Source organism: Elephas maximus, chromosome 5, assembly GCF_024166365.1.
Source record: "Elephas maximus indicus isolate mEleMax1 chromosome 5, mEleMax1 primary haplotype, whole genome shotgun sequence".
Taxonomy (NCBI): domain Eukaryota; kingdom Metazoa; phylum Chordata; class Mammalia; order Proboscidea; family Elephantidae; genus Elephas; species Elephas maximus.
The window spans coordinates 21102303-21116567 of NC_064823.1; the positions used below are offsets into that span (position 1 = coordinate 21102303).

General features: G+C 34.5%; 1 protein-coding gene across 1 annotated transcript in view; it reads right to left on the minus strand.

Moving 5' to 3' along the window:
* The window catches only part of FAT4 (FAT atypical cadherin 4), a 203075-nt gene that overhangs the window by 93655 nt on the left and 95155 nt on the right, over positions 1-14265 (minus strand). Inside the window, exons 2-4 of the mRNA XM_049885365.1 lie at positions 12807-12938; positions 4950-5211; positions 3267-3617 (exon numbers count right to left, since the gene is read on the minus strand). Of these exons, the coding sequence (XP_049741322.1) occupies positions 3267-3617; positions 4950-5211; positions 12807-12938 (745 nt within the window). The remainder of the gene's footprint in view (positions 1-3266; positions 3618-4949; positions 5212-12806; positions 12939-14265) is intronic.

Genomic DNA, 14265 nt, shown 5'->3' on the forward strand with positions numbered 1-14265 from the left:
CAAAGGGCTTTTCATTCATGACAAGACTTATGAGTGACTGTGTGTGTGTGTGCCCTCCATCTAGAGAAGAGATGTTGACATATTGAAACTCAAAATTCTCCCTGAACATTTGTATTACCCTGAAAAATATGCAGCTCAGACTTATTTTCTTCCTCTGCTCTTGCATAAAATGGCCAAATCAGGAAACAGTAAATGTGTTATTTTTAAATTCTATAGTTTAGCCGTAAGTGTCAGAACTTGAATTTAGGGTTATAACCTATCCGATCTTTAAACTTAAAACAGTTCATATTTCTAACCATTTCTGCCCAATGTTCTGAAAATGACCTAGTCACAAGATTCTTCCTGGCACTTTTATGTGTGCATTCTTTCCTATTTCAGTCTTGTGAATAATTTAGTTCCAGGATATATAGCACATAAAATATGTATAATACTACGTATAGTTCTATATTATAAAAAGTACACATCTATTCCTGATCCATAAATATCGTGTGATGATTTCTACAAAGAACTAGTACGTGTCAACTACTCACACAGCTGGAACACAAGGAAGTGTTTCTCAAAGCATTTATCTTTTTGAAACCATTACAAGAAGTCATCAGATCATTGGCATAAGAGACCCACATATACATATGGGTAAATATACTCAGCACTAATTTCATTGCTTTATTATAAAAACATTCTTACATGACTCCCAATATTTTGAAGAATATATTAAATTTATTCCTAGAATATAATAATTATCAAAGTCAGAATATTTCCATGATGGTCAAGTTCTTTATATTTAGCATCAATATTTAACTGTATGCCTGGGAGCTTTGAGATTAATACCTCCAATATTTCCTTGCGAAAACAGTGAAAATTTTGCTTTGTTTGTACAAAATGATCGTGTTACCTGACCTCTTAAAGGTTAAACACTGAGATAGAGATAACAGAAAATGTTAAATTTATTTTCATATAAAATTTCTTTACTTAAGAAAAAAAGAAGATGACAATATTACCTTATTAGAAACATTTAATCAAAGACTAAGATTAATTTGTTAATTTAAAAAATGTCTAAAAAATACTGTTTGAGAACTATTTAGTGTAACAGTGTTAGCAATTTTTAACAAACAAGGTTACCGTTGTACATTCTTATCATTATCCTTGAAATTCAGAAAGAATAGGAACTGTGTCCTATATTTTAGGTCAAGGTACAGGAAATTACACTGATAAAAGTATTCAGAACAAAAACAATGGTAAAATGTAGTCTGAAACTCGCCCAACACAATTAAAGGAAAAAAAAAATCCATGAAGAATTATTTGAGTCAATAGTTAACATGTATCTGTGCCCATGAACATGTAGTATTCCAGCAGGTTTTTCACAAGGAAGGTTTATTTTCTTTTTAACTAGTGCTCCTACATTTTAAGTTATGAGGCTAAGTAAAATTTATTCTAAAGCAGCACACAAATCCATGAAACAACAGTCTGCCCGCAACACATAATTAATAAGTAACAAAGAAATAACCTGGAAACTTCACTACAGCATAGTTAGGCACACTCATGGTGACAACTGAAGAATATAGGAATGATATTGAAAACAGTCATATCCCAGGAGTACCAAAAACCAAACCAAACTCACTGCCATTGAGTCTATTCCAACTCACAGCGACCCTCTGGGACAGAGTAGAACTGCCCCATAATTTCCAAGGAGTGCCCGACGGATTTGAATTGCCAGCCTTTTAGTTAGCAGCCGTAGCACTTAACCACTACGCCACCAGGGTTTCCCATCCCAGGAGTAGCTAAACTAATTAAAGGTTAGATAACAGAGAAGTCAACTTCCCAAATAGAGATTAATATCAATTGTGTATAAAAGTTTAATGTTAGCCAATCCTCAGAGCTGGGCTATTGGGAGATTGCAAGCAATAGAGGGTACAATGATCTTAGGCCAGGACTTGGTACAAATTAAACACTAAACAAATGTGGGTTGTTATTATTTTTAATCCTTGGAAATTGAGGCCTGACAATCTATTTCCAAAAGGTCATAGCCCTAAAAACCCTGTGTAGCAGTTATACTCCACACACATGAGGTCAGAACCAATAATAACATTATTATTGATATCACTGATACTAGTAGTAGTGCTAGTATTGAAACCATATACATATATGGTGTTTGAATAAAAGGGGAAAACTTCAACCTTCACTTACTCAATACATTCTAAAGAAAAGCATTTCCAATTTTGTGAATTGAGCCTGTATAAAATGCTGTGCATTTAATCTCTCATACCTTTCTGTTATTTCTAGACACTTCAGAAAGGAAACTAAATATAGACAGAATGGAATTCTGAGATTACATAAATCATCTAAATCAGTAAGAACCAGGAAATTCTAATTTAGCTTTGACAGGCCTCTGTCAGAAGGCATATCCTCAGGCAAGAGACCTATTTCCTCTTCTAAGTACTGTCCTGGTGTTTTCTTCACTGATAGGACATGTAGCTGCATCCAACGGAAGGCAAGACAAGGTACTAATTTCCAAACAATTCAGTTAAAGAATGATAAGCTCGGCAATGTTATAGCCAATACTATGTTACCTGATTTACAAAATAGATGTACATAGGTGTGTATTGATAAAATAGGTCTTAGAAGAAAGACCAGGGCAATCAGATTGTAAAGGAAATTTGGTAAATGCTTCTACAATAAATACAAACCAAACATGTAAAGTACAAATTTAATGCAAAATCTCCAACTTGATTGTATATCATGAGTTAAAGGGATCAAAAATGTCCTTTGACTCAAACCATGAAATTGTACTAAAATATTATTAGCAATTTTCAGCCAGAAATATAAAATTTAGTTATGCATCCTATTTTTCTTTAAGGTTTTAGTCTTTCTTTTCATTTCAAATTTTATTCTTTTTTAGTTAAAATACATATGTAAATGCAAATATTTTATTTACTAGGAAAAAAAAAAGCTACTAAAAAGCTGTTGTATGGCCTCTACATTACTAAACTGCAATACTGCGACAAAATTAGGGGGAAAAAGAAAGGTAAAGCTTATAGAGTTTATAAAAAGGCAACAATGCATACTGTGTAACTGTTCTAAATAACTTCATTGGTAAAGTACTTAATTTTTTTTTCCAGTGCTCTGTAGTTTTAATTATAAATCTATTCCTCAATTTTGGACATATATTCACAAAATGCAATTTCGTGACAACTGAACACAGTAAAAACATATAAATCTGACGACATTTCTAACGAAGTTTTTTTTAGTAAGCGAAATAAAGTACATACCATCATCTGCATCAGTAACATTAAACACAAGAACTGTAGAGCCTAGAGGGAGAGTCTCCATTAGTGATGTGCTATATGAATTCAGGCTGAATATCGGTGGGTTGTCATTTACATCGAGTATATTGAAATAAACCCTGATGGTAGTAAATTGTCCCCCACCATCTTCAGCTCGAACAGTGAGGATATAATATTGTTGTGCTTCATAATCTAACACTCGAGTCAAATTGAAGACTCCAGTAACTGGATTCAGGAAAAATATGCCATCTTCATCATCTTCATTTACGATATATGTAATTTCTCCATTCACACCAGAGTCATCATCTGTAGCTAAAATAGCCGCTACCAAAGAACCTATCGAAAAGAATCAATTAATAGTTTAAAATTAATGGAACAAGGGATATTACTGAGAGACCGTAAACAAAGGTACCAAGAAGTCTTATTTATACAGAAAAATATTTTAAGTAGAGAATTATCTTTATATGTGCACATATTGTAAAGGTAACATCTTGCAGTGTTCTTTATTCACACTTACAATAACATTCCCAAGTATTAATAAAGCATGTGCCATGTTAGCTATCTAGCGGATCTCACGTTGCTGTGTAAATGGACTGTTCCATGGAACAGACCAACTTAATTCTACTTCTGACATTGGTTTTCTACATGGCGTTAGGAATTCATCACCTTATTGATGAATTCAGTGAGCATATATTGGATTCCGTTGCTAGTCCTAAGCACTGGGGATTCCGAGTAATAAGATACACTTATGCCCTGGGGATACCACTCTTCACGATACAGGTCTTGTGGTCATTGCTTTAATTAAGGCAAGAAATTAATGCTACAGGGATTTCATGAGGGACATAAACAACCCTTCTTGAGGGGGGAATGGAAAACTGCAGTAAGACGTAGTCCTCTATAAATGTTCAATGTTTTCTGCCAAATGGAGTTTCTCAAACAGATGCCTTATTAGGCAAACTCATTCCAAATGTAATTGAGAATCGAATTTCAATTTTAAGTAAGAATTTCCAATAATGAGAATGTAGACACCAGAAACATGGACATTGAATGCTCATACTGAACAATCACAGTATATATTGAAAAAGGCAAGATTATAATTCAGAATTCAGTGTCTACTAACATTTATTGAGCAACTGCAAATCCCCTAGCCCCATGTTAGAAAAATCACATGTATTTTGTAAATTAACCTTTACCTTTTTTCTAATAGGAAATGTTGTTTCCATTTTACAGAAGGAAATGAATCTAAGAGAAAGGAATTAACTTGCCCTGGGTCATATGCTAGCAAATGTGTATTCAAGTGTTTCACAGATTTCCATGTATTTTTCTTTGTTCTTTCTAAACACTGTAACATAATTATATATTTTTAAAGTGGGAAATAGTACGACAAATGTGATTGGCAGAAAAATTACCAACCTGTGTCACAAATACTTTCCAAAACAGAAATATCTGAGATTAGTTATCAGACAAGTGGCTAACCTTGTCTGCTCGCAAAAGGCTGGTGATTTGCTGGGGAAATTTACTAAAGATGATTAATTAAAAGATTCAAAATTCAGTGTATATATTTTCGTAACTAGTAGCATATAGTAAAAACAAGTCACTGGTTAAGGCCAGCCAAAACAGATCCCATAAGTATAGGCAGGTGATCACATAAGGGCAAAATAGACTTACCAGGGGTTGTGTCTTCTGGGATGTCAAAAGAGTACACAGGTCTAGAGAACTTGGGTGTGTGGTCATTCACATCACTGACGGTGATATTAATCCTCATGTCTGAGGATTGAAGACCATCATCTGCACGAACCAGTAGTGAATATTTGGAACGGCGTTCCCTGTCCAATCTTTTGGTTGCTATCAGATCTCCAGATTCAGGGTCAATACGGAAACTATCATCAGCTCCACTGATGATAGCGTATGTGACAAGAGCATTTGCACCCTAAGAAAAAGAGACCAGGCATCTGAATTGATGGAGTTAGAACGTTGAAAGCGTCACTCAAGTTTTCTAGTGAATATGTATTTGACAAAGTGAGGCTTTTGGGCTCTGATTTCCTGGGATACTCTAAAATTTCAAAAGGCAATGGAACAATGTAGTATCACATAATATTTTGCAACTCATCCAATTAAAAAGCAAAATAAATCTCAGCCTTCAGTATTTTATATATATACATATACATATTCTCAAAACCTAAGCATGAAAAAGAATAACTTTGTCATTGGGTAATATACAAATTGTACTACAACAACCAGGAATTTTACTAAAGTCTTACTCTGTGCTATGCACTGTAACAGTGCTATGTGTATATTATCTCATTTCAGTTTGCAACAATTCTGTGAGGTACTGTTCCACAAAAGCAGATACTGGGTTCAGAGATGCTAACTAATTTACAAGTGGTCACACTGTAAACATTAGCGGGTTTCAAGCCAAAGTCTACCTGACCCTGAGCTCATGTTCCTTCTGGTACAACATGAAAAAGTAACATGCTGACAAGGAAAGTGATGAATGAACAAGGCTTGAAAGAAACACTATAAAAATTGAAAAGGGAGAGGGATTATTTTGACTTGATTTATTTAGGGAAGATATTATAATGAAAAGCATGAGGAGAACTGAGTTTTGTAGAAAATAAAATTTTTAAGAAGCAAAGACTAAGGAAAACTGTTTAAGCCTAAGCAACAGTGCAGGGAAAAGAACAACCATGTGCTTGGCTAACTCACTGTTGAGTGGTCAGGAGAGAGGGTTTCTACAGAAGTTAAGTTAAGCTTATATGTTAGACAATATCGTATTTTTATGTAAATAACACACTTCTATGTTTGTTTGCCAACTGTGCCTTCCCCTGTGAGGTATTTTCATAAGCACCACTAGGCTAATTTTTTTTCACATGTTGGTGTAAAGAAAATGGCATAGCACACTTACAAAAATACCTCGGAGGAGGGAGGGTACATTTGCAAAGAAACGTAGAAGGTATGTGTTATTCATGTAAAAATACGGTACATATATACAAATCACGGGCCTTTTTCTTAATTGGAAGCAATGTTTTAAGGCTGTTAATATTGCAGAATGGACTAGAATGGGAACAGGCAAGGCAAGGAGACAGTAAGTAGACTTTCCCTGGCCCCATAGAGACTGGGACTTGTTTTCCTCAAGGTATGACTTTATAACAAGCCAAATTCTCTGAGGGCCTCAGGTATCTGTTCTATAAAATGTAAGTAGAGATGACTTACTGTGCTCTCCCAAAATTTCGAGCTGTGAACCTCACAACTTTGAGCAATGAAATAGGAAGTTGGCAGTGGAAATGGAAAGGTTGGGAAAAATACAAAAAAAGAAAAGGACTCAAACTTATTGCCGTTAGTTTGTTTCTGACTGGTGGCAACTCCACATATTCAGAGTAGAAAGGAACTCCATGAGCTTTTTAACACTGTGACCTTTCAGAAGCAGGTCACCAGGCCTTTCTCCCAAGGCACCTCAAGGTGAGTTTGAACTACAAACTTTTCAGTTAGTAGTCGAGTGTGTAACTATTTGCCCTACCCAGGACTTGGGTGGAGAAAGCACATATATTTGAAAAAAAAGAAATAAAATTTCACATTATTTTGACTGGGAAGTTAGGAGAATTCTGATACAGAAGACATTTCTGGGAAAATTATAAAGTGAGATTTTATGTATGGTATTTTAAATGCATGAAAGCTAGCGTTTTGAGTAATGGTCATTGGTAAACAGAGATTTGGGAATGGGGTTTAAAATAATTTCTGAAAGTCATCGTATGTAGGTGACAGTCGAAGCCACAAGAGTTGTTAACAATTTAAATTAGAATATAGAGGGAAAGAAGCCCCAGAATAAAGGCTCAGTGTTCATGTTTAAGGAGCCCTGGTGGCACAGTGGTTAAGAGCTTGGCTGCTAACCAAAAGGTTTGCAGTTTGAATCCACCAGATGCTCCTTGGTGAGCAGTTCGAATCCACCAGATGCCCCTTTGTTTTTCCTCCATCAATCCCTGCCTCTGCTCCGTCTTCCTACTTTTTAAACACAGATGAGAAAAACCAAACTCGTTGCTGCGGAGTCGATGCTGACTCATAGGGACTCTATAGGATAGAGTAGAACTGCCCCATGGGACTCCACAGCAGCGGTTTTGGTTTTTTCATCTGTGTTTAAAAAGTTGGAAGACGGAGCAGAGGCAAGGATTGACAGAGGAAAAGCGAAGAGGAACTCAGGAGGGGAGTCAAAAGAGCAGCCTGACACAGAGGTTAAAGGGAGGATTTCAACAACGGGTGAGTTTTAGCACAGTCAAAAATAAAGACATTAAGGACAATTAAAATTAAGGAACATGATTTGATGACAGGGGATGTTAAAAGTCAATTTTCAAATCTATTATAAATGTATCTATATAATGTTGAAACTTTATGCAATTTTATTCAGGTGTTTCTTAATTATATACATTATAGTTGAAATAGCGAGTTAAAATACCCTGTGGTGGCTGAGATATAATGCTTTAGAAATACACTTCTGCGTTGAATCTCTACTTCACCACTTACTAGTTGTGCAGCATTAGGTCACATGCTTAAACTCTTTGAGCCTACATTTCCTTATCTGTACAATGGAGATGAAAATATTACCCACTGCATGGGATTGTTGTGAAGATTAAATGAGTTGATAAATGTAAAGAACTTAGAGCAATCCTTGACAAATAGTTAATGCTAGATGTTATTTTCATTATTTTTCTCTTATTAGCAAAATATGATGGGTAAAATGTATTTGGTGATTGATATTTCTGCAAATGAGTAATTTAACCTAAAAACACTACTTAAGTTGCTATATATCCCAGGGAATAAATGTTTTTTTTTAATTTCCTATTATATATAATTATTGATTATTGACACTGAGAAGTACTGTTGCAATTAGTAACTTCAGAAATTACTTTTTTGATTTAAATATACTTAATTAAAACAATTATATTTTTTTTACCATGATTACCAAAAAACAGAAAAACCAAATCTGTTGCCATCAAGTTGAGTCCAACTCATAGTGATCCCATAGGACAGAATAGAACTGTTCCATACGGTTTCTAAGGAGTGGCTGGTGGAGTCGAACATGCTGACCTTTTTGGTTAGCAGTTGAGCTCTTAACCATTGTGCTAAAATATGCAGACGAAAACTCTCAGAAACAATATTAAGAAGAACATAAGTTTAGGGGAGGGTAATAATAGAAGAATGACATGCTGGAAGACTAGAGCGTCTACAGTTTCCATACATCTTTTCCATCATCAGTTTCATACGTCTTTTCCTTCATGGTCGAACTCATAGGGGGATGACTTCTAACAGTCTGAGACAAAAATACTCACTCTTTCAAAGTATGTCTTTAGTGGCATTTGCTATCTTTTTGTACTGCATTCCCCAGCCAATGTTAAAATTCTGTAAAGCAAATACCTCAAATAAAAACCAAACCCATTGCCTACGAGTCGATTCCAACTCATAGTGACCCTAAAAGAGAGGGTAGAGCTGCCCCATAGGGTTTTTAAGGAGCACCTGGCAGATGGGAATTGCCAACCTTTTGGTTAGCAGCCATAGTTCTTAACCACTACACCACCAGGGTTTCCCAGATACCTCTAAGCGCATTTTAATTTAGTAATGGAACAGCTGAGTTTAACACACTACTCCACATTTATCTTGTATATTCAGGTGTACCTGGAGTATATAAAGTAATTTTATGGTTTAACAAAAACATTCAATAAAAATTTTAGACTTGTAATCTGACCACATTCTGTATTATTTGTCTTATTTCACTAGGAATTCCACTGTTCTCATAATGTGGTCCAGGTACGAAAGCAGCTACGTTCAACTTTGACCTATTAAAATAGGAAATCCTTGAAAATTAGGGGAAAGCAATGAAGCAAAAATCTATTTAAAGTTATTATACAAATTGTTTGATATTTAAATGTTTTCTGTCTTAGAGTGACTGAAATAATTATCAAAATTCTTAAACTTGTGATAGTTCTTCTGAGCCAAACAAAGGCATCAGACTGTGTTGACGAAGCAATATTTTTTTGTATTCAAAATCAGCTGATCTGGTGAATTAATAATGCTAGTGAACGCCTGCAAATGTCTGGCCAAGAGTAATGATTTCATTAGGTCTTTTGAAAGTTTTCTTTATTTATTTAATATCCAAAATATGCAGAATCAGCAAGACCACGAGAAACAAGTATTGTGTTTCGGCTGCAGCGCAGTGGAAATAATGCTGGTTAAAAATATTCTACTCTCCTGAGGAACCATGGAGACAAAAACACGTGGAAGGAATTCTAAAAGTAAATAGCTATAAATTGCAAATACATTTTCCACCCTTAAGTAACATTTTCAAAAACAAGTATGGTACCATGAAACAAAGTTTGAGTATCCTGGCACATTACAAGCTTAGTAATTTTGTTTATGAAAGGGAACAAGAGACTGACAGGGTCACATGTTTCTGAAAGACGTGTATCTTGATCCAACACATGTTTCAAATGATATTTAAATTAAGTTCAACACGTACATGGCTGCCGTTCTAAAACTGATTACTTTACCCATGCTTTTATTCTCCAGAGCCCTGCTAGACTTTCTCCAACATACTAACACTTTTTTTATTCTCCAGTGCCCTGCTAGACTTTCTCCAACATACTAACACTTTTATATTAGATTTAGTAATTAAGAAGTATAAAAATAATAAAGAATATCTCTACACATAATTTGCTGATGACCTACATAATCCTAGTGTTTTCTAGTGTTTTAAAGAAACCTACCCGTCTGTTAAAATGAATCTATTGGATAGTTGTATGACATCTGAATGCTACCCACAATGTAAAAGAAATCCCTTGCATTTCAATATTGAGTTCCACTCAAACTGGATGAAGAAATACAACAGAGCCATTTTGTTAAGAGAGTTGGTAGTATCTTTTTTCCAAACTCAACCAAGAGGTTACATTCCGAAATTAGAGTAGGAAATGGAACAAAGGTTTATCTAAAAGTAGTAATACTAAAGTTAAGCCACTCAAAAAAAAAAAAAGGAAGCAGCCAAAAATTCTGAATGCCATTAGAAGCCTGGGTATCCATTCCCTTTGGCTAGGAACTGAAACAGTCAGCAGTTACTAAAATGTTTAGAGAAAAGGTATTCAAGAAGGAAAAATGTCCTAGAGCACTTTTTTTTCTTTTTTTACAAATATGTTCCCCTTTCCTTTAAAGCTGTAGGTGTACTACATACTCCCTTCCTGCCCATCCAACCATTCACATAGATTCAATATGAGATAATTACATAGTATGCAATGATCTCTATGCCTCAAAATAAAATGTTTATTACTTTGTTTATCTAAAACCAGTGTTTGTACAAGCACCTAGAGACAGAGGGAATTTACTGCCCTACTCAAATCACATCATAAATATAAACATATCTCAAAGGGTGAATCTGAAACAATGCAAGTGGGTACACAATGCACACCCAAATATACACGCTCACACACATGGAAAAGTCAGATGCAGATAAATACGTGTGCAGGCAGCATTGCATTTATATAGACACTTACTTATCATCTTGAAAGGAAAAAAAAATAGGGAGGGAAATAAAATCACAACAGGATCAAAAGAACAGTATTAAAAGGGTCGAATGTTGATGTCTCTTTCAAATAATTGGTTTTTAATAGGATCGCTATGACTCAGAATCAACTTGATGGCAATGGGTTTGCTTTATTTTTGACAGAAGTAAGATGATTAAAAAACAAAATTTCCAAATATAATTTTATTGGTGATTCATTAAGTCCTATATTGAGTAATCCCATTCTAATCATAATGTTCCACAGAGTTCTAATAAACAACCTATTAGAAAATATAGATGATAATATGATTATTGCTTCATTTTTAGAATAAATTGCATGAAATAAATGAATTTTCTCTGCTCTAGTCCTACAGAGGGTATAGCTTTTGAGGGTATAGCTAATGAATCAGCCCTTGTAATTATAATTGTCTGGGTTAATTTACTTATTATGTCAATAACATGAGCTATTTCTTTTCTATTTCCAAATGACAGTCAATTGAATGTTATGAATTGAAATATCCAATATATATTATCAATGCCAAGCTTTAAGGAGTGAAGTATTTACTAAATCATAGCTGATGAGATCTCATATCAATAAATAAAAGAAATAGTCATATAAATTTTAATGACAGCTGCAATGTGGAATAAGTGTGAACTTTTCCCCACCCAAAATTTAGTCATGTGTAAAAAAAAAAAAAATTATAAAATACAAAATCTTTTCTAATAGTAAAACTACAATGATCTAAATGTGTACCATTTTATCATTTCTTGTTACTAGTTGGACTTCAGCAAAATTTATAAATTATTAAACTGTTACCTTTTTCTCTTGGGTGTTAAAATTAAGCCATTGTTTACTTAGAGTTGTTTACCTTTTTAAAGTTATAAAAATTAAATTTATGAGAAGCTTAATCATAGGTCAAAAATTAAGTTTTCAGATATTCGTGGAGTTTTGATGAGGGTGAAGGAATTAAACTCTCTCGTCTTGGCCTTGGCTTATGGGAAAGGGGGAAGAGGACACTGGTGCCTGGAAAGGTCAATCCTCTTTCTGCAACTCCCGAGCATTAATTAAACCCTCCACCCTGCAAGAAGGTGAAAACAAGCTGTGAATTTGTTTCATGGGAAAAAAAGTGAATTACAAATCATATAAGTTTCTATGTCTTTTGGAGCATCATGCTTACATAGCTAAACTTAAACTATAAATACAGATGATAGTAATTAAAACCGTGCCCCCAATATTTCACATTAACCAGTAGGCACAAAATTTCTGTCCTTTAAAGGAATTGAAAACCATTAGCTTGCCTAGGTAATATCCTTAAATATAACCTTAAATATAAAATATAACCAAAAAAAAACAAACAAACCCATTGCTGTCGAGTCAATTCCAACTCACAGCAATCCTATAGGACAGAGCAGAACTGCCCATAGAGTTTCCAAGGGGCGCCTGGTGGATTCAAACTGCTGACCTTTTGGTTAGCAGCCATAGCTCTTAACCACTATGACACCAGGGTTTTCTATTATAGAATTATTTATTTTGTTTTATATACACACACACACAAAATTAAACACAAAGTTATAAGACAACTTAAAGATTTTGTAGTATTAAATGGGTTGTTTTTTCAATTACAAGTAAAATAAAAATCAATCCTTAGCTTCTATGAAGATAGCATACTGGAAACATAATGGCATAAAAAAAAATGGATGTAGCTGCAGATATTTTTATTGAGAAAATAAAATAATACGGCCAAGAAATCTGAATTTAACCAACAATGAACTGAGCTGTGAATTACTCGATCAAAGGAAAATTATCTCTTTGATTGCCTCCATCTTAGCATACTAATATCACATTTCAAGAATTAATACTCTTTGGAAAGAAGCACATAGCACTTAACCTTAATTACTGGGCAATAAAGTATGTCAACACACACTCAAAATGTGATAAATCACTGTACTATAAAAGTTCTAAAATTCAGAGACAGGCTCTGAGCTACCTCATCAGCATCCAGGGCGGTCAGTTGCATAATCTTAGAGCCATCTCCAATGTTCTCCTCCACAGTGAGATCGAGCATGTCCGTTGGAAATACTGGTGGATTGTCATTGATATCCTGAAGTGTTATTTCCACCTACAAGGAGACCAAAAAAAAAAAGGCATTTATGACCCACAAATCTATGAGATACCAATTAAAATGTATAATGTATACCATGAGTTGACTCACCTATGCCTATCAAAATGAATCAGTCTTCGCATATAACATCCAAAAAAAGAGAAATAGCTGTGAAATCTTTAAGGACAGCATAAAATCTAAGCAGAGATCATTTGACTTGTTGGTAGTGATTGATCTTAGCGGTTGTCACAGACTTTATACTAGAAAATGTCCATTCATCAACTATCATTTTAATCCCCAGATTTGCACACCAGTGAAGAGCTGTCAAGCCTTGGCACTATCCATCATCCAATTATTAAATGCCACTGGACACACAGAGGAGGTGGTATAAAATTCTTCCTGAAATACTTACATATTGACAACTAATGTTTGGGAGGAAAAACAAGTTCACATTTTGTTTTAAGAAACAATCAACATTTCCCCCTTTAATGTCAACTTTCAACATTTGTTCCTGGGAGGGAGGTATACACATATATTTCTCTTTCTATTCCGACTACTATCAGCACTTCTTATTTGTGACTAAAGCTAATCATTCCTTTCAGATGTAGTATTTACGTACATTGCAAATATTAACACTTTGTTTGAAAGATCCTAGCCAGAGCTATTTGTTTGTTTCCCTACCTAAGAATAATTGTTAAGAAATAAGGATTTGTGAAGTCTAAATAATAACTTCAAACCACGTGTTTTCTCTTTTGAGCTAGGTCCTAAAAAATGAATATCTAAGAAGTAAAGGGTTTTTTTAAAGGGAAGACAGCTGTTAATAAAATGAAACCTCCCCCAGTGGGGTCACAAATTAAGTCATGGAGAAAAACTCCATCAAGACATCAGAGAATGAAATGTCATCTTTTATAGTTATGCTGTAAAAAGTCTATCAGAGCCAAGGGTGATACATGAATATGGGAAGAGACGAGGGAGCAAAACAATCTGGTTTCTATTTTTCCTGGGAGTTGAAAGAGTAGAGGCAGTTAGGTAGGATTGTCATTATTCTCTGACAAGGAATATAGGAGATCTAGACAACTAAGTGGATGAGCAGTTGATAAAAAAATAAAAAAAGATCCAGGAAAATAATATACAAAATAAATTACTAAATAATTATATACCTCTAGTTCCACCTTTTAGGAAGAGTTTTGATCATAAGCACATGGATCAAATTAGGCTAGAGAATGGTTAAGCCAGTCTCCGCAGTTAGAATTCTGCCACCTCTGGTTTTGGATAGCAACAGTCATTCCCTATACCACTTCCTTTAAGAAAACTTCCAAAATAGCCACAACTGCAGCCTGTAAAA